The 20,454-nt window shown below is 33.4% G+C and overlaps 1 protein-coding gene and 1 pseudogene across 1 annotated transcript; both read left to right on the top strand.

Moving 5' to 3' along the window:
- The first annotated feature begins 6,313 nt into the window (after positions 1–6,313).
- On the top strand, positions 6,314–7,357 carry LOC115227979 (glucose-fructose oxidoreductase domain-containing protein 1-like). The gene has a single exon (XM_029798665.1). The coding sequence runs from the start codon at positions 6,314–6,316 to the stop codon at positions 7,355–7,357; it is 1,044 nt and encodes a 347-aa protein (XP_029654525.1).
- A 1,607-nt stretch (positions 7,358–8,964) lies between these two features.
- Positions 8,965–9,148, top strand: LOC115227987 (annotated as a pseudogene).
- Positions 9,149–20,454: the final 11,306 nt, after the last annotated feature.

Here is a 20,454-nt window from a genome sequence, read left to right as displayed (position 1 = left end):
CATTCAGTACATTTATTTTTCGTGCTACAGAGTTCTTCCGTGGACAGTAACTAACAGCACCTTAAACAGTAATGTCCTCTAGCCACTGACTTTGTAGTCACCACTCCGGCAGAAGCAGCGGAACAGTTTTTAAAGTAATTATTTTAAACGAATTAAAGCAACAAAGTTTTGAACAAAACTGGACAGTTAGGAGATTTTGGGAATATTCAACCTAATATGCTTTGGACCAATTTTGTGGCCTGGCTTTGTGTTTTTTTGAGTCTCTCGTTATCAATAAAATCCATGGGAAAGGTAGTGACACAGTTTGAGGGTAGGTGTCGTACATCACTGCCATTTTCCCATATTTAATGATCACTATTCTGGTTATTCGAGGATCCACTCTACCAGGGTCACTACAGGGGGTCACTTTTTATTTGAAACCTGAAATAAGCAAACTAAAGGATCCATCTGTTGACATTTATTCGTAATTAATAGGTCTGGAAAGCAGCCTCGTCTCAGATTTTCTTTTCGATAGCCGTTTGTTATGGAGGAATCATCACTCTGGCCAGTCACAACAAATTCACTAATTCAGCACTTCGCGATTCAATTTTAGTTCCTGTTTTAAACTGCCTCTCCTCGTTTTATGTTGGATTTGCAGTCTTTTCAGTCATGGGATATTTAGCCCACACTTCCGGCAAATCTGTAGACCAAGTCGTCAAAAGCGGTTTCCTTGTCGAATTTACGTTAGGCTTTGGTCTTGCATTCATTGCTTATCCTGTTGGGTTGTCTACGCTTTCCACGCCACAATTTTGGTCAGTTCTGTTCTTCCTGATGATGACGCTCTTGGGATTTGGATCTATGGTTAAACTCATTTTCTAACAAATAGTTGACTATATGCGAAGGAGTTCTCGACGGTCTTGAAAAAATGCTTCCCGAATTAGAGAGAAAATGGAGTGTCGCATTCAGAGGGGGAATTTGCTTTTTATTCTTCATATTGGGAATTCCGCTAACTTATCAGGTTAAGATTTGATTTTAGGTCAATGCGGCAGGGTGGACAGTTTTTGAGTGATACAGTCGACTTTGCGGTTGCTAGTACATTTTTGTGGATTGGATTTTTGGAAATTTTTGGCGTCATGTACATTTATGGTAGTGGATTATGCTTTTATTTTTTAGGTGTTTCCAATTTTTTGAAAGACTTGAAATTTATGATGGGCAAACAAACGAATTATTTTTGGATTATATGCTGGGTATTTGTTAGTCCAGTCTGTCTTTTGGTATTAAAATTACAAATTTAAATTCAGATAATTCTCATTTCGGATTTTCCAAACCACAAATACAGTGCAAGCTCGACTACAAACGCAGGAAAAGTTTTAGAAGTGCTCATTGGCGCATTTCCAATAATTGTAACTGCTGCATATGCAGTTGGATATATGTTCTGTAAAGGCTATGTATGAAGATATAAAAATTATATTTTATAGAAAAATGCTTTCAAAAGTCCAGACTGGAAGCCCCCTGTAGGCCACCGAGAGGGATATCGAACAGGGTCAAACCAAATTGAAAGTTCTAAATTATAATCATTCTAACACAAAATTAAAAAGTTAAATTCTTAAAAACTCTTTTTCAATTAAAACAGGACTAAATCGTCAATTTCGAGTTAATCAAATCTCATTTTGTAGATCCACTATCGAAAACAATAATCCAAAAAAATAATCTCATTTTTCAAAACTAATTGTAGAAATAATTTTTCAAGACAAGCTATCTTCAAAATATTTTTAGTGACGTCTAAAACTAACAATAAACATTTCCAATAACATGTGTCACATCATTCAAATTACTATGAAAAAAAAATTTGTCTAAAAAATTCTCCACATTTTTATTGTTATCATCAAATTGTGATAACATTCCACTATTATAGTACAAAAAATATTTCCACAATTTTCTAAAAAATATCACTACTGAATTATTGTTTCTAAACCCTGAATTATCAATGTATTAATTAAATAAAAACAGCAAGTTCTATTAAACTCAGAATACGACTAAAACTAATAAGTTGTGAAAATGAATTGAGTTCCTAGTCGGTGAAGCGAGGGTCATCAGGCAAAGAATTTAAATTGAGTTTGTCCTTCAGAGATTCAACAATTCTGGTCAATTTGTCTATTTCCTGGCTGTTCTTTTCGACAATCCCAGACAACTAAAAAAATAAAAGAAAGTTAAAACATTTTGGAATTTTTGGTTCATATGATTGAGCAAATAACTTTTCATGTTTTCTAGAGGACTGTTGTTGACTTGTGCAGTGTAGTAGACCTCTCCAGTGTCCTCCATGTGACATATATGGATTTTATTTCCGTGCTCATCGTCCACCTCTGACAGATTACCGCCCATGAGTTGGCATTGATCGAAGTTACTAATATTCCTGGAAGTGGCACCCAAATCAGAATTCATCCACAGAGATAAATATAACCGCAAAAATGTATTAAATTTTAAAAATTAAAAAAATTATAAATAAAATCATTTTATCAAAAATTAATTATTTAATTCCAATCACTAGTCTTGTACTATTCTCTCATTTCTATAGGTCCTTTACGTGCTAATCAACAACAAAAAACGTGGACCAGGTTGATAAGAGATTTATAATTTTCCAAACAATAAAAAACAATCTTTGACAAATAAAAAATAAAGTTTAAGAGAGAAAATTAGTACAAGTATTAAAAATTAATATTTCTACTGCATTAATTATCGACTATAGGTGTTCCGTGGTTAACAATATCAAATATTAAAATTTACTCCATGCTTAAATTCTGGCACAATACTTTCCTACTTATTTCTCAGAGGAATGGATAGGCTTTCATTAAGGCTTTAATCTTAGTGACCTGGAGTATGTTTAAAGCTGTCGTGTTGATCTGAAATTAAGTTTTAATGGTTTTATGAAGGTATGTCACATTCTTAGTCTTCCTAACATTTATTTCGTATCTTTAACAAACACAAAGGAAATGAAGATCATTGCTAAGAAATCACCGAAACAAACCATTGTGGGCATAATGATCTGAATGCATTTTGCAGAAGGAGATTTTTTGTAATCAAGCAAAACAAGTAATAAGTAAGAGCAATATATGCAAGTTTGCTGTGCCACCGAAACAGTATTACAATTAAAGCCATATACAGTCGAACCTCGGTTTGAGCCACTTGGTGGCTCATAAACCGAGGTTGTATCATAAACCGAGGTTCGCTAATAATCCTAATTAACAGTACTTTAAGTAAAAAATAGTTCACAAAAACAGATAGAAACAGTTCATAAGTTATAATTTTTTGAAATAATGCGTAATCTTTTCTCCAAAACGATTTTTATCCCGTAAATTAATCATTATTTTTTTCCTTAGGGCGTAAAAATCATTTAATAATTCTGGAGAAAGTTTGCATATATTTTCCTCCATATTATTAATAAGAGTCAGTGGATCTATGATGTCTGTTGATTCAGGCCCATTATAAAAATTTATTTCGCTTACAAGCAATTCTTCGACAAAGACTTCGTTCACCATTTCTGTCACGTCCGTATGAATCTTCGAATTGATATTTATTGTTTCCTCCCATCTACACTCAAAAATTTTTTTCCAACAATTTTGAATTTGATTTGAAGTTACATTGGCCCAGGCTTCAGAAATTAGTTGCATCACATTCCGTAAATTGAGACTTTTGATTGCTTCCAAAAAATTGCTTCTATTTTCACAAATGCATACGAATTCGATAAATAAATTACTGTAATTTGTCTTCAGTGCTTTAATTATGCCCATATCCAATGGCTGAACTAACGATGTAGTGTTTTTAGGTAAATATAAAAATTCAATGTTTGAATAATCGGATAGTCTATGAAAACTAGCATTATCCAACAACATTAATATTTTTCGGTTTTCAGAAAGCATTCTGGTATTTAATTAAAAAACCCAGCTTTTAAAAATTTCAGTTGTCATCCACGAATTTTTAGAAGAAGAGTACATGACGTTAAAAACATCAGGATTGAATTGTTTTAAGCACCGAGGGTTTCGATATTTGCCGATAATTAAAGGCTCCAGTTTCTCTCCAAGATAACTGCAGCATAAAAGCAGGCTAACCCTTTCCTTGTGCTGCTTAAAACCAAACGAATTTTCACCACATTGTACAAATGACTTAGTTGGTGTATTTTTGAAATAAAGTGCAGTTTCGTCGCAATTAAATACATTTTCTTTACCATAATAAACAACTTTTGTATCTAATTCTTGGAAAAAATGAGGGAGCATAGATGTATCTGCGGAACCCTTTCCACCACACAATGTTTTGTATTGTAAATTATGTCGTTTCTTGAATCTTTGAAGCCAACCATTAGACGATTTGAAATTATTCAATGATAATTTTGAAGCGACCATCGACCCAATTTTCTTAATGGTCGGTCCAGATAAGGGAACTTTTTCAAGTCGCAATTTGTGAAAAATTTTCGAAAACTTTAAGATCGAGATTTTTAAGCTTTTCAGAATCACTAGTTTGCTCGGATAAATCAGAATAAATAGTTCCATTATCAAGAAAAGGGAAATCTTTTTTTATACGTGAAAATGTAGCCCTGCTAACTTTGAAAATTTCCGCAATTCTGCGCTCTGAAAGCAGGTTCCGATTAATATATTGGGCTATTTCGAGTTTTTTTTCGTGATCAATTTTCATTTTAGGCATCTAGAAAACATAGAACAGTGGAAAATACTTCAACAAAGATAACAACGTGACAAGGAAAAAATTCTTTAAAATAAACGATAAAATATATAAAATAAAAATAATTATATTACAAAATATTTAGTTTATAGCAATTTTTAGATGGCTCATAACGAGGTCTATTTTTAATTGATTTTTACAAACCCCTTAGGAAAAAAGCAGTTTCAAAAAACGTGGCTCAAAAATAGAGTTTGTATCATAAAGCGAGTATGGATCATACCCGAGGTCTGGCTCATAACGAGGTCCGACTGTATTCGCTGATTTATTTAATGAAAGGTTTCAAGTTGATTTGATTGATTTTGAAAGTTTTAAAGTTTATTAGTTATTATTGTGATTTAAGAATCAAAATGATCATTTTTCTTGTTTAATGCATGTAGAAGACATATATTCAAAATATGCATCTACCAAGAACATTCTGAACAAACGCGCAAGAGAAGTGGGCAACAAATTAGAAGAAATTTTTACGAATTTAACATTAAAGAGAATGTATCCAATTTATAATTAGTTGAAAAATTCGTATTCCGAAGGATTATGGAATTAATCATTCGCTAATTCTGAAAGGAAAATTTTCAACAATGCCCTTCAATTCCTACTGTTGAAAATTTTCAACATTTTTGTCAATATTAAAGATAGTGAGGAAATAGTGAGGAAGGTGGATTCTAAACGCTTCGAAAAGATATTTACAAATAATTAGTTAATGTTTACTTTTTAAAAATATTTAATTATCTTATTTTTGACAAGCATTGACATGGTTTCACTCACGGCTCGGTTTTATTCTCCCCTCGCGACATAATATTTGTAGAGAAATGATAATTTCTTAAATTTATTATTTTTTTAAATCTATTTTATCATTTAATCAGACATCCGTTTAATATTTCTATTAAAATTCCATTTAAAATATTAGCTATAAAAAACAGGGACAACATTCAAATTTTCACATATTTTAAATTAAATAAAAAAAGAAATATTTTTAATTTAAATAACATTTTAAACAAAAAGATTATCTTCTTACTCTTTTATGCAAAGAAAATATCTCACTGGTATCACATCGTTTCTTCGGGTTTATCTATAAATGTTAAAGTCGAAAAATACTGACGAAAAATAATCAGAATAGTCAGTCACGTTACCAAGAGTAAATGGAGGGATCTCTGGCCATAAAAAATAATAATACCTGAATCTTTTGTTTCTTGTACCAGACATCGTTTAAACACGTGCTAGAATAATAAATAGTTAGATGAAAACTTGGTAGATTATTTCTGGATTGGGATTCGGGAGAGTTATAGTATTGATGTTTAATCCGTCAAAAAAATCCTAACTGTAAATACACCACAACAACCATATGAATTTTGAATAATCTCTTATATGATTATTTATATTGATCCACTTTTTTGATTAATAAAATAAAAATAATTATATTACAAAAATTTATTATCTTTAATAAGAGTGTCATTTATATTTAGAAATTATAGAAACACTCAAGTATTAAATTATATTTTAATTCACAGTATTTAATATTTAAATTTTTAACTATTGAATAAAAAATATTTTTATTATTTTTAAATAAAATAAATTTTTGTATTATTAACAAGTTCTTGTGGATAACATGAAGAAGTACAAAATAATGGTTGGAATATTCGGAATTGAATCATTCACGACATATTTAATAAATATATTGCGTTCCAAACATTTTTCGATCACTGCCCTGTGGGACAAAGACTTGGCAACTGCCTCAAACCTGGCCCAGAAATTGTCAATTCCATTCTACTCCGACGACTACGACGAAGTAATAATAAGAAAAGACATTGATCTAATCATAGTCTTCACTGCCCCTCACTTTCTAATCCCCATCTCAACCAGAGCAGTCAGTATAGGCAAACACGTGATTTGTAATTTTTGTGCGAGTCCTGACCGACTGGAAATGAGTGGTATAATGGAGGCAGGGGAGTACTACCCTCAACTACTCTCCATGCCCTTCAATCCCTACCGATTTGACGACTCCATCACTCTCCTCAGAGATCACTTGGACGATGTGGGGGACCCTCTTTATATTCGAGTCACCCTCAGTTGTCACACCTTTGTGAGTAATTCTCGATATGACTGGAAATGTGAGACATCCATGGGTGGAGGAGTCCTTAATATACATGCTAGTCATATCATCGATATTGTTGGCTATATTATTGCCGGGAAACCTGTCAAAGTATTCGGAAGTCTGTTGAGACAAAAAGTTGTCCATTCTGACACGATGGCGACGTTTGAGATGGTTATGGACACTGATCTTCACGTTTTTGTCACAATTTCTGCTTTTTTGGAGTCGAAAGTGTCAAATCTGGAGTTTATAGTTTCGGGGTCACGTGGGTATTTATCTCTTCGTGGAAATAATCTTTTCCGGTGGATTTATGGGGAAAGTGAAGAAACGTGTCTGAGCAGACGGTGTGTTCGAACTGACTCGGAAGAATTCAATTTGTGTTTATCGAATATGACCAACTCTTTATATGACATGTTTATATATAATGAAGAACAACGCAAAATTACTTACCAGGCAAATGAGAACATTCCTAATTTTATTGATATGGGCAATACTAGTGCTGTTATCAACGCTATTCGAATGTCGGATAATACAAGACGTTTTCTCAATGTGGAATATTGATAAAAGATATATCAGTTTTAAGAATGATTTTTAATTATTTATTTTATGTGTTAATTTGTCGTTTAGAGTTAATAGGATTACATATTAGATGTCAAAAAGTGCAAAACATAAGTTAGTTGATGTTTGCGTTATCAATAAACAGCTTTTGTGCAATGTTCTTAACTATTCTTGTGGTTAGTCTTTTCCATCTGTTGCCTTTTTCGGCTTCTGGCTTCGTCCATATTGTCAGCGTCCTCAATCGACCCCAGCAAGTGTCTTGGAAAGACATCCTCGTGGACGTCTTTATAAGTTGGATATTCATTATGACAGAAAAATTCTTCCATGGCATTGCAAGGTGTTTCTTCATTCATCCGTAAAATATGAGCAAAGAGACGCCAACGAGCTTAAATAACATCCAGACTTATTCGTACACATCCAGCAAAGAGTTTTCTTAGTTGGTCTCTGTAAAGAGTTGTTCCATGTCTTTCTTTGCGTTTCCCAAGTATATGAATTGTACACGAGGACTGGTCGGACTAATAAGTTATATAAGGCACATCTTCGAGTGAATTTGTAATTGAGTGCTATTGTGGCTAAGATTTTCCGTTCTGTAATATCTTCTAAGTCCCCAGATCCGAGTTTTGGTGTTCCTCCACTTCTCTACGCGGGTAGGCATACGTTTAATAGGGGTTAATTCTGTTTATCTTTATTGACTTCGACAGACCATTTGCTCAAAATAGTTTTTGTTTTCTCTGCAATAGCGTCTATAAATTCCCGATTTTTAGCGATAAAATCGACATTATCCGCTTAAATACGTTCTTTTTAGGAATCGTCCAGACTTCCGATTTGTTCTCTTAGATCTCTTAATGTTGCCTCCAGATATACGATGAATAATACGGGTGATGACGTATCCTACTTGTGGAAACATTGCTGAGATAATCTCGGACAGGTATTGATCAATTGATTTTGATATACGATTCAATGTTGATCTGAGATTTTCAATTGTTTTTGCAGAGGAACTCTTATCGCGAGCTCAATTGGACAATGAATATATCATTGAATATAAGAGTTATACTTTCTGAAAGATTGGTCGGTGCGTATTTCAACAACTCTCCCAAATATTATTATAACCCGCTGCCCTGCTGTTATTCAGTCGAAGCATTGCTGAGAGCTCTCGGACTCTGTAATGAAAATAGATGACGCCAATTATTCTAAAATTTACCATGATCCAAAGGAGCTTTCCGTGGAAGACCTAGAGTCACTCTACCTACTGCGTTAAACGAAGACTTCACAGGAGTAAACAAAAGACTGAAAAGTGGGGACGATCTCGATTCATTACAAACTATAACAAAGAACAGGGGGGCATGGAAACGGATGTGTGTGAGAATACTGGCTGTGGCAAAGGCAAACTTAATTAAATTTATGATTTTCCGATAATGCTATATAATAATGATGTCTACCAGTACATTAAATAAACAATTATTTAAAATATTCCTTTAGTATCAATATTTATAAATAAAATGGTTATTAGTAAGTTGGAAAATAATTATCATTTATTAACCCTTCAAAATAATTTATATATTTTAACTAAAAGACGTGAATAACTTGAAATTTCCAAAATTGGCAATTGTAAGGCTATACTTCTAGGGATCATTTCTAAAGTTTGCCTTGAAAGAACGTTCATCAAAATTGTTCTTACACAAAGCTGTGATGATGTTCTATACTCTGCATTGCTTGAGCGTGACTTGACGTTCCTTTTGAACGTTTGGACGATCGTTCCTGTTGGTTGGAGGGCATGTAGAGTTTCTGAGCAGTTTTGCTTTCTTTACATTGAAATCTTAAATCATATTTACTTAATCAACTTAGTCAAACTATGGTTTTGTTTGCGCTAAATATTTAAATTAAATATCCTTTTTGAAAAAATATCGTAAATGGAAACAGCAATTATCTTGTTTGTTAAAAGTCACATAAATTTGAAAAGTTGAACTAATACTATTCCAAAGTCGCTGATGAATTAGCGTCAGGCTCCGAGTAGGGGGAACCTACATTTATAGAAATGTCAGTCATTTTCTCAAATTCAATATTGTTGCACTTTTTTATTCATTACCTGAGTTAATTCCAGTCTGTATTATTGCTGATTTATCATTTCACTAAACATCATCCAGTCAGCATGTATAATTTTTTGTTCGGAACTTTCTTTTGCCAAAAATTATCAGAGTTTTCTTATTTGGTCTCTGTAAAGAGAGTTGTTTTATGCATTTCTTTATCAATGAGTACTGGTCGGACAAATGAGTTATATGAGCCACATCTTTGCATGAATTTGTAATTTTTAAAATGCTATTATGGCCAATATTTTCAGTCCTGGTGTTCCTCCACGAGGGTAGGAATTCGTTCAATAGTGATTAATGAAAATAAACAGCTTCATATTCGCATGAATTTGTAATTTTTAAAATGCTATTATGGCTAATATTTTCCGTCGTGTAATATCTTTTGAGTCGGCAGATCCGAGTTTTCTAGTGTTCCTCCACGAGGGTAGGAATTCGTTCAATAGGGGTTAATTCTGTTTATCTTCATTGACATTGAGAGACCATTTGCTCAAAATTGGTTCTGTTTTCTCCGTAGTAACGTCTATAAATTCCCAATTTTAGGGGAATTCAGCCAAGAAACATCCGCCTGAAAATCGAAAATTGTTGTCCGGAAAATAAAAGAGAGCTAAGAAATCAAAGAAGCAGAATCCTTCAAGGAAATAAAATTATAAAGCTCAAATTCATTACTGACATTTATTAAAAATTAATAATTTAAATACATTTACTATTCATGTGTCTTTTGTTATGCGGTACTGAATGAAGGCTCTTCTCAATCTAGCGAGTAAAATTGGACAATTTTCAGTGTCGGTTCAGTCGAGGATATTCTCCACTGTGGATTGTCGAACAAATTCTCTTTACGACCAAGTAAATTTTCTCACTTCTATCCAAGCCTTAAGCTATGTGAACGTTTTGGGGACAGTCTATGTATTAGACAAGTAAAGACTCCAGACACAGTGGTCCGATATTATCTCCCAAAAATAAAAAATTACATAAATCTCCTCGATTTCCCAGAATTCCTATCCGAATCACTCCATTCCTGTCACTCCATGCACTCTCTGTTTAATCTGACTATTCCTGAATTGAAACAACGAATAGACACAGTAAAGACATTTGGTCTGCCTGCCATATCGACGAGACTCATCATGATGGTGGACCCACACGTCCACAGCATATATAGTGCTGATTTGGTCTATGAAGACTGTCGGACACTCATCAAACTGTTCCAACTGGCCAGAGAAATCCAAAAAGTCACTTTTTGACTAATTTTAGATTTATAAGTTCGAGAGTTATTCACTTGCTTTGGAATTTTGTTATCGGACTCCGACATTGACTGGGTGTACAGCACATGCGGTTGCTTCGAAGGTCAAATTGATTGAGTCACTCGGAGGGGACGTGGATTCGGTGATTGAGGACTCTCTTTGTTGGTCCCGATCCAGTCCGGTTGGATTTTCAGACTTATTTCCAGCAAATGCTTGATTGTATTGCTACGAGGAAACGAAGGGCGTTGTTTATGGCAAAACATATTGGAAAAGAGTTCAAATTCTCGGCTCAGGACATGTCCGATGATTTGGAGACTTTTAGTCGGACAGGAGTGACAAAATACATGGATTTGACATTGGATGTCCTCCTAGGAATGGTTTTCGAATGTGATTCTAAAAATGTTGTATTTTTACTGTCATGTGTGTAGTTTAGTCTCTATCATGACATGGACCATTCGAGTTTTGTTAAAATGACAGTTTTGAAGAGTGCGTCAGTTGTGAGGGCTTTGGGATATTCCTATAAGGAAGCATTGGCCTGTCCGAAAAGTCTGTCTTCCAAGGCCGACAGTCTGATTGAGAGCTGGGAGATCCTACAGGCATATTTCTGTCTAATTTCAGAGTAAAGGATTTGACAGTCTTCCACTGAATCGAATTGTCTATTTTCGAGGGAGAGGAATAGTCCAGTTGACTGGCAACTTTAGTTTCAAGTTGTTTGGGAAGCTTAGAATATTTATAAATTCGCTCAAAATGACGAATGAGTCGGTTGGTCGTGTTTTTGGAGTTGTAGTTGCTTTTGTTTAAAAGGCATTGTCGTGATAAACAAGTCCACTCGGTCGACTTGTATCGCAATGTTGATTTTCTTGAGTTAAATGGGTTTTCTCGTTTGGAAATTTCGAAGATTCCTTTGGTGATCAGTTTTCCTAATACCACTTTGGTTGCCATGTGGAATAAATACTGCCGCGGAGTCGAGGATTCGGGCAATATTCCACACAATTCGTTTGAGAGAAATGTGGAAATTCTGTGTCTGTTCCTCATTTATCTGGAAAAGCACGCTTAGTCACTTTTTTGCTTATTTTTGTTTATGAATTTTGTTCTACGATTTTCATTTATTTGAGTGCTTCTATTAACAAACGTAGGTTTCCTGATCGCCAGGACTCGTAGTGCACGGCCATTGGAATTATTTATTAATTAAGTCACAAATCGACGATTATATTCTGGGAAATAACAAAATATTTATTTGTCAGTCATGGGGACGAATTTTCCCGCCTGAGTTTGTTTTCTAAAATTTGATACCGAAAGTCGTGATCAATTGAATCGAACGCATTCTTTACATCAATCTAGTCAGAAAACAAATTGTTGTGCTGCTTGAACAATTAGCTATTTTAAATCCATTTTCCTGACAAAATTAGATTAGGCGGTCCACAGCATCATTTCTTTCCCCCCAACCAAAAATTCGTATGTGGAAAATCACCTACTTTTGAGTTGAAATCCCCCATTATGTGGTGCAAGCATTCTCAAACTTTTTTGTTCATCGCCCCCTCAGATATTTTATCGCCTCCTTGTCCACATACAATTTAAAATTTTTGTGGGAATGTCAATAGTACATTTCTCATTTCCTTCCATAAATTTGGAAATTTCATTTGTAGATCTTTTTATTGCCAAAATTTAGAGACACCATCCTGTTGAAATCTCTGAATATATTCTACATTATATTTCAATTATCTCTTCTTGGACTACGGAATATATTGACATTCCAGTTGTACAGGTTTCCAATAATTCGACAAACAACTAAATTGTATTAAAAATTCGAAAATAACCTTACAAATCTTATTAAAACACCTTTACTATTTACAATGACGCTTTCATCAATTTGTAAAGAAAACTTACTTCTCTTCAGTCTTTCAATAAGAATTTTACTTGATCACCCATTTCATCAATTCTCCGACGAATCGAATCATTTTTTTAATAATTTTAGAAGCATCTTATTACACCCGATATTATTACTTCTAGTGATGGAATTGTTACATTTTCTGCGATAGTATGAGAACTGGAAGTTTTCGCCGTAATTTCAGCAATTTTATAAGAAGCGATCTGCGCACCCACAACTACATAAATGTTAAATAACTATCATGTACTGGTTTTGTGAATAAAGATTTGATCGTTTTCTTGTTTTCAAAATTGTATTTTAACGTTTGAAAATATTCAATCGGCCGTGACATTTTATGACATTTTATTAGTTAACTTCTCTATTTTACTAGTTTTTTTATTCTCAGACAATAAGGCTGTTTTGTAAATTCAGCACTTTGAATAAACGAATATTTAAAATATTCGTTTTGATAATGACGACTTTTCTTATTTGAGCGAAAAACATCTTAGATGTAAAAACAGCGTGCTATTTTGAATATAAATCGAATATTTTACTAAATATATTATCGCCCACTTTGACCTAATTTTCGCCCCCGGTTGAGAACACCTGATGTAGTGCATCAGTTTTAGTGTTTCTTGAAATTCATAATGTGGTCTTACGATGTGAGGTGTACTATGAAAATGTAAATTAAATATGCCAGATCTCCACGTGGGTGGAACCAATCGACCGGGTTTTTTCAGGAAAACTGTCCCCTGTAATTGTTGACTATATAACTTGTAGGACCTCCTCTACACTCTTGTGTGGAAGACAAAGAGGAAGGTACTTGGCTTCGGATGCATGCTCATTAAGAGACGGAGAGCCGCGATGCCTTTCGCTCTCTTCTTCTTGACATGCAGGTAGTAACCCGGATTAGCGTCGATTGTAAGTCTTAGGTAGAGTATACACCTGGGTGGATCAATTTCAACTAGGGGCTCGGCCCTCTGATCTGGTGACTTTCTTATGTTGATTAATAAGTAAGCGGATTTGTCTATTGCTAGTAAAGCTGCTTACTGACGCACCACTCCTTTATCACCGTCATCTGCGTATAGGAGTAAAGTTGTCTACGGGTCGGGGGCACAGGGAAACTGCTCTTTACCAAATTAAAAAGAAGGTGACTAAGACAGGACTTTTGTGACACCCCCCTGAGGACTGTGATGTTCCTGGAGCGGTAGTTCGATTTGGAAACGAAAGAGTGGCGGTTTCAACATTGAGATTTATAATAGACTTTGTCAATTTTATCATCCTTGACAATAGTTATTGGGAAATACACTTGATGATATTTAATGCGATTGTGGATTAGTATTATCGATCATTAATTCAATAACAAATGCTTTGTTATTTTAAACCAGGGGTGTCAAACTCATTTCGCTTCGAGGGCCGCATTTATTATAATTTCTCATTAAGGGAAGATTAATTCTGATATTTATTATGACGAATAACCAAAATAAGAGAAACTAAATTATTCAATCATCGCCCTTTAATTTTGGTGAGAGCTGCTTCCAGAGGATTGACATCTTTTTTAAAATATAATGTTTGAGATGTCATGCTGAGCTATTCGTGTAGTTCATACAAAAATTCATAACATTATGTGCATCAACAGTACTCCTGAGCTCTTAGCACGTAGGAAAATGAGATAAAACTTCATTTAATAGCTGAAATTTTATTTTCGAAATAAAACACTTGATATGATCTAACAACTGAGTTACGAGCTTGTCTTTGCCCTGCAATTCTAAATTAAGTTCGTTCATAGGTGTGGTTGTGATGTGATAACCAGCGGACTGAAGTATAAAAAGGAATGTCGCTAAACTGATTATTAATATCTGTCAGCAGTTTACTAAAATGCCGGTGGTTGACCAAAATAATGGTATTTTCCATTTTTAATATCTTTGAAGACAAATATTGCTGATGATGAATAATACAATGAAAATGAGCAAATGATGACCCGGGATTTACCTTTTCTATTTCAGCTCGCAATTTAGCGGCAACGCCAGCATGTCGTCCAACCATATTCGGAGCAGTGCATAAACATACAAGCTTCTTCAAATCAAACCCATATTCAAAGAGAATTTGTAGTAGTTTTATAAAGATATCTTTACTTGTAGTAGTATCGTGCATTGGTACCATTTCATTGATGTGTTCGACAACAGTATTTCTTGCTAATAAAATATCTTTAAACATGTGGGCGTTGTCTGGACAAATAATATTCGCTGTTTTTACAAGGCATTGATGAAATCACCATCACAATATGATTTTCCATTTACTGCAAGCATTCTGCTGATTTCATAGCTTGCAGTGACTAATGGAGTACATGACTTTTTGTGAAATGAGTCTGTAACCCAGATTAATTTTTTCGCAATTCATTTAACTTTGAAACACGCATTTGACCTTCTTGGTTAATAGACAACTTAATACCTTCGAAATAATTGTATGATAGATGATTAGATTGATAATGCCTCTTTAGGTTGTATTCTTTCGATATAGCAATAAACTTGTTAAATATCAAACAATGTGTGCAAAAACAGACAAGTTCCCATTTATTTTGAAACACTCTCCGTTCATCTTTCCAGCACCGTTTCTTTTTTATTCCAGAAGAAGCACGTGACATTAACAAACACGATTTAAAAATACAAAAAAAATTTTACAGGGCAATTTAAGTGCTAAAATGCTATTTTTACTTTTTATATTTTTTTAATATAAAATTGAATTGGAATAATTATTTTTTAATTTTGTTAAAAAAAACATACATTATAAATGCTATAAATGCTATTTGTAATTTTAAATGCTAATTTTTTTTTAATGCTAATTTAAATTGCATTTAAATTTTTTTAATGCCACCCATAAAATGATAATAAATTAATTTAAATAAAATAATTTAACAGGCTATATAGTATTTTGAGTGATGCCAAAACCAAGTGTTCGTTGCTTAAGAAAGCCAAGCGTATAGTCTCAGAATTCAAAGATGAGTTCTGTATTGCTGACGATGGCCTTCTATTTTGTTCTCTTGTTTATCCAAAGTCAACTGTGCAAAAAAATTTTCAGTCGATTCTCATCGTTCTTCTTTAAAACATCAGAACAATATGCGTATAAATGTAATTGTAGGTCATTCATGTGATTCAGTTCAAACAACATTAACTGAATTAATCAAAGTAGATTCGGTTAAAGAAACGATCACGGAAGCTTTTGTACAAGCAAACATCCGCTATACAAATTAAAAAATGATTCGATCAAAAAAATGTTTAAAACATTTAACATTTACACTCCGTCCGAATTTTCATGCAGAACTACGGTTAAATTTCTTGCCAAAAAAAAGATAAATGAGTTGACAAAATTATTAACGTATTAAAGTTTATTTTTTAATTGATGAAACAGATATCCGAAGGAAAAGTTTTGTAGTGATTCTAATTGGAAGCATTCGCTTCCAACAAAATCCTATTTGGTTGAATGCAAACCACTGGAAAATCGTGCCAATGCTGCTATCATCTGCCAAATAATAGATGACGTCATTAGAGAAATGAAGATTATTGTGACAATTTTATCTGTTAATCTCAGATGCCGCTCCTTATATGATTTCTGGTGATATAAAAGTATCTAAATAAATAGGCGGTAAAACTTTAATGGTCATGTATAACAACATGCATCATGTGACTTGTGTTTCTCATTTGTTACACAATACGGTTTTACGTATAAAGTCTGCATAGCCGGAAATAGATGGCTTAATTGCAAGCATTAAAGCTGCCACAGTAAAAAACCGAAGACGTCGTAATTTGTTCAAGGATGTTGGATACCCACCTGATGTCATAATTACTAGGTATTCTTTTTCTTAATTTATGCAGATGGGGAAGTTGGTTTAAAGCAGCGAAATATTATTTGTGAAATTGTTAACGCATTTCAGTCAGATAGAGTTTTAGTATCAAATGCTAACATCATGTAAATAATCCCGATATTAAGTTGAAATTAACGGAGATAAAATTTAAATGTTATTTTTATTATTTTGGCGGCCTGGGGATCATATCGAACACAGAAAGAGGATGCGTAGTGTTTGGGAATGTCGGAATCACCTAATTAATCTTGTTTTCTGGCCTGACGGTGCTCTTGGTTTTTAAATAAATAAATTTTTATTATTTTAAGTTGTAGATTTTACAATTTTAAATGCTAGATTTGATCATTTTAAGTGCTAATTTTTTTTAATTATAAATGCTAGATTTAGCGCTAAAAATTTTTTTTAAGTGCTAGAAACAAATTGCCCTACTAATAACCAAAATAAGAGAAACTAAATTATTCAATCATCGCCCTTTAATTTTGGTGAGAGCTGCTTCGAGAGGATGAAATCTTTTAAAATATAATTTTTGAGATGTCAGGGTGAGCTATTCGTGTAGTTCAGACAAAAATTCATTACATTATGTTCATCAACAGTACTCCTGAGGTCTTAGCACGTAGGAAAATGAAATAAATCTTCATTTAATAGCTGAAATTTTATTTTCGAAATAGAACACTTGATGTGATCTGATAACTGAGTTATGAGCTTGTCTTTACCCTGCAATTCTAAATTAAGGTCGTTCATATATGTGGTAATATCCACTGCAAATGCCAAATCTTTGATCAAGATTGACTTTTCATTTCGTCTGTGTTTTGCCCTTTCATCTCAACAAATAAAATTATTTCCGATCTCAACAAATAAAATCATTTAACAACTTTGTGAAGTGATAACCAGCGGACTGGAGCATAAAAAGGAATGTCGCTGAACTGATTATTAATATCTGTCAGCAGTTTACTAAACTGCCGGTGGTTGACCAAACTAATGGTATTTTCCATCTTTAATATCTTTGAGTTCGAGAAATTCTTCATAAATATTAAAATCTGAATCACAGGCTCTAACAAAGATTGCTAATTGTGCAATTCCAACGACTGTTTCATCGATTGAAAAATATTCGAATTTTAACAAATCAGAATTTAATTGGTGTTTAAATTCAATGCCATTTCATTAATATGTTCGGCAACAGTATTTCTTGCTAATGAAATATCTTTAAACAAGTGGGCGTTGGAGTACATGACTTTTTGTGAAATGAGTCTGTAACCCAAATTAATTTTTTCGCAATTCATTTAGCTTTGAAACACGCATTGGACCTTCTTGGTAATAGACAACTTAATACCTACGAAAAATTGTATGATAGCCATTAAATCAGAACGCACTTATGTTTGCCAAAATACGCTGAGGGCCGTATGTTTGACACCCCTGTTTTAAACAATGAAGGCCACTCCATCTCTCTTCCCAATAGCGACACAGGGTAGGTTGCCGTGTTTTTAATTAGTTTATTTTTAATAAAATAATATTAAATTTATCAATATTTATTAATAAAATTAATAAAACGTGTCTCAAAGTTTGGTGTGGCGTCATGGCTAAAAAAACAAAACGGAAGCAAATAAATAATATTCAGAATATTGGCAAATATTATTTAAAAAATAACTTAAAATAGATCAAAAGATACCCCAAAAACTCAATGAAATGCGTAAAAACATGGAACCCAGAGCTTTCACCAAACATAAAAACGTGGAAAAGAAAGGCACAGTGACTATTTCTAATAACTAGAAATAAATAAGCCTTCTCCCGTTTTATTGGAGTCGGACGAGGAACTTGAACTTTATAAAGATTGTGTAGAAATGGAAAATAAAATTCAGGTTTGGGTAATTTTAATTTTATTAGACACACATTGACATTATGAGCAAGAAACGAACAAAAGGGAAAACGTACATTTTATTCTTATTTGGGTTAGCAAGAATAAAACAGAATATATAAAAAACAAAAATAAATTTAAAAAAGATATTAAAAATATCGATAAAAAATATTCGGAAATAAAAAGAGAAATTTTTTCTGGTGTAATTAAATTGATGACATTAGATAGACAAGGTTGAGTTTGGCGAAGTTGTCCACCAGCCTCCAACACTCTGTACTCTAAGGAAGGCCAAGTCAACTCGGAAGAATACAAACCGTCTTCTTTTACATAAAATGATTAAATAATTATTTTTTTTATAAATAAACATTAATTTTTTAAATCCTTTTTAATAAATTTAAAATAAAATGTTTCAATCATTACTAGGTTGATGTGGACACTTAATAAAACTAAAGTAAACAGCAAGAAATAAACAGAAAATCACTTTTTAGAACACCTGGAACAAAACCACTTGCCTCTGGGTTTAGTAGTCAGTCCAACACAGGCAAAATGAAACCACTCAACGGGACACTAAACTAAAGAAACGTGACTACCTCAGGGTTATCACAGCCAATCATCTCCCCATACGACACCTGATGACAGTCACAGTAAGTCGGCTCGTTGGGATCCACTGGCATGTCCAAATAGTCAGGCGTGGATTTGAGGTCCTTCCTTAACTACTTTTACACAATCCACTTTAAGGGTCCCCCACCACTCTCATTCACGTGCTCTTTCTCAGAGGGGCGAATTGTCTCAGAAGTGTTCAAAAGGCCTTCAAACTTGACTAAATCCTGATCGAGTTGGATTATATGTTTATCCACCAACAATATATATATAAATTACTTTTTCGTATGTTTTTTTGGAGAGTGATACTTTTTTGTCGGATATTTTGATTGCTTTGTTGTATTTGCTGTTTATTTGGTCGATTGCTTTATTCTTCTTCTCTTCGGACAGGTCACTCATTTTTGAGAGCAGTTCTTCCGTTTCTTTACGGATTTCACTTAGAATGGCTGATTTGTTAGTTTAGTGATTACTCTCCACTTGTAGGTCAAATTCTTTAATTTTGTTGAGGTTTTCTTTCAGCATGGAGGGGACACTTTCTACTCCTTTGGGTAATGTATATTTTGGGTATTTACCGTCAATTGTGTGGTCAAAGTAGAAACATTTTAAATTATCAGGTGGCTCCATTGCATTAAAATTTATTACAAAAATAAATACATTTATTTATACAATAAAAAGTACAAAATTATTACATTTTTTGAAATTTATCACATTTAAATTCACCTAAAAACTATCTTTCTGAATTTTATTTTGAACTTGTACACTCTTCAATAACTGTCATCACTGACGACATTAACTCTAACATGGAAATAAAAACAAAATTGAATGAAACCTTCACGGAAAAAAGGAACGAGGAATACGGAGTGTTGCGGGAAAATTGAAAAGTCAATTTTTGTAATGAAAACGGATTATTCATATGTAAAATCGCATTTATGCAGCCTAATACACATTCAACCACATGGAAATGGTGTAGAAAGAATTTTTGCTGCGAATTTATAAACATATACAACCAGATTGATTATATAATCGGTCGATTTAAAGACAGACAATTTTTTACCGATGCAATGGGATGTCAATTATTGACAGTAATCACGAAATGGCTGGAATTTTATCGAATAAACATCTAAACAGAAACAAAACAAATACCAAAGAGACATGTGATATTTACAGGAGGAGAAAACTCGACGGTCATGTCAACAAGCGTCAAATAAGTCAACAAATTCTAAAGCTCTGAAAAAATACGAGGAGCAACGGACAGACAACTATACACAAAATTGTCAGCTGAACAACTGAGATATCACTCCTTATGAAGAAAGAAGAATATATTTGGCTACTACATCTAAAAGAATCTTGGCCGCGAAAGAACAAACATCAAAAAGATAATCAAAAATTGCGTTTCTTTTTGTAAATGAACGAGACAGAGATACAGTTCTGAGGATAATGGAGGGTACTAAAAGACGAAAATAGAAGACAAATTGCAGATTTTGCGGCAAAATTAATTGCCAGCCAAAAAACTGTTTAAATCAGAAAGCAACGGAATTGCAGTATTTACTGACCATCCCAGGAAATTGGAGTTGGAAATAACTTCTGAAGAAGGTCA

Source organism: Octopus sinensis, unplaced genomic scaffold (assembly GCF_006345805.1).
Source record: "Octopus sinensis unplaced genomic scaffold, ASM634580v1 Contig08756, whole genome shotgun sequence".
Taxonomy (NCBI): domain Eukaryota; kingdom Metazoa; phylum Mollusca; class Cephalopoda; order Octopoda; family Octopodidae; genus Octopus; species Octopus sinensis.
Note: the sequence above shows the minus strand (reverse complement) of the source record. Positions and strands in the feature narration are given on the sequence as shown.

Bases quoted from the DNA above. Each gene is read 5' to 3' on its own strand.
- LOC115227979 (XM_029798665.1), top strand. From the start codon at position 6,314: ATGAAGAAGTACAAAATAATGGTTGGAATATTCGGAATTGAATCATTC.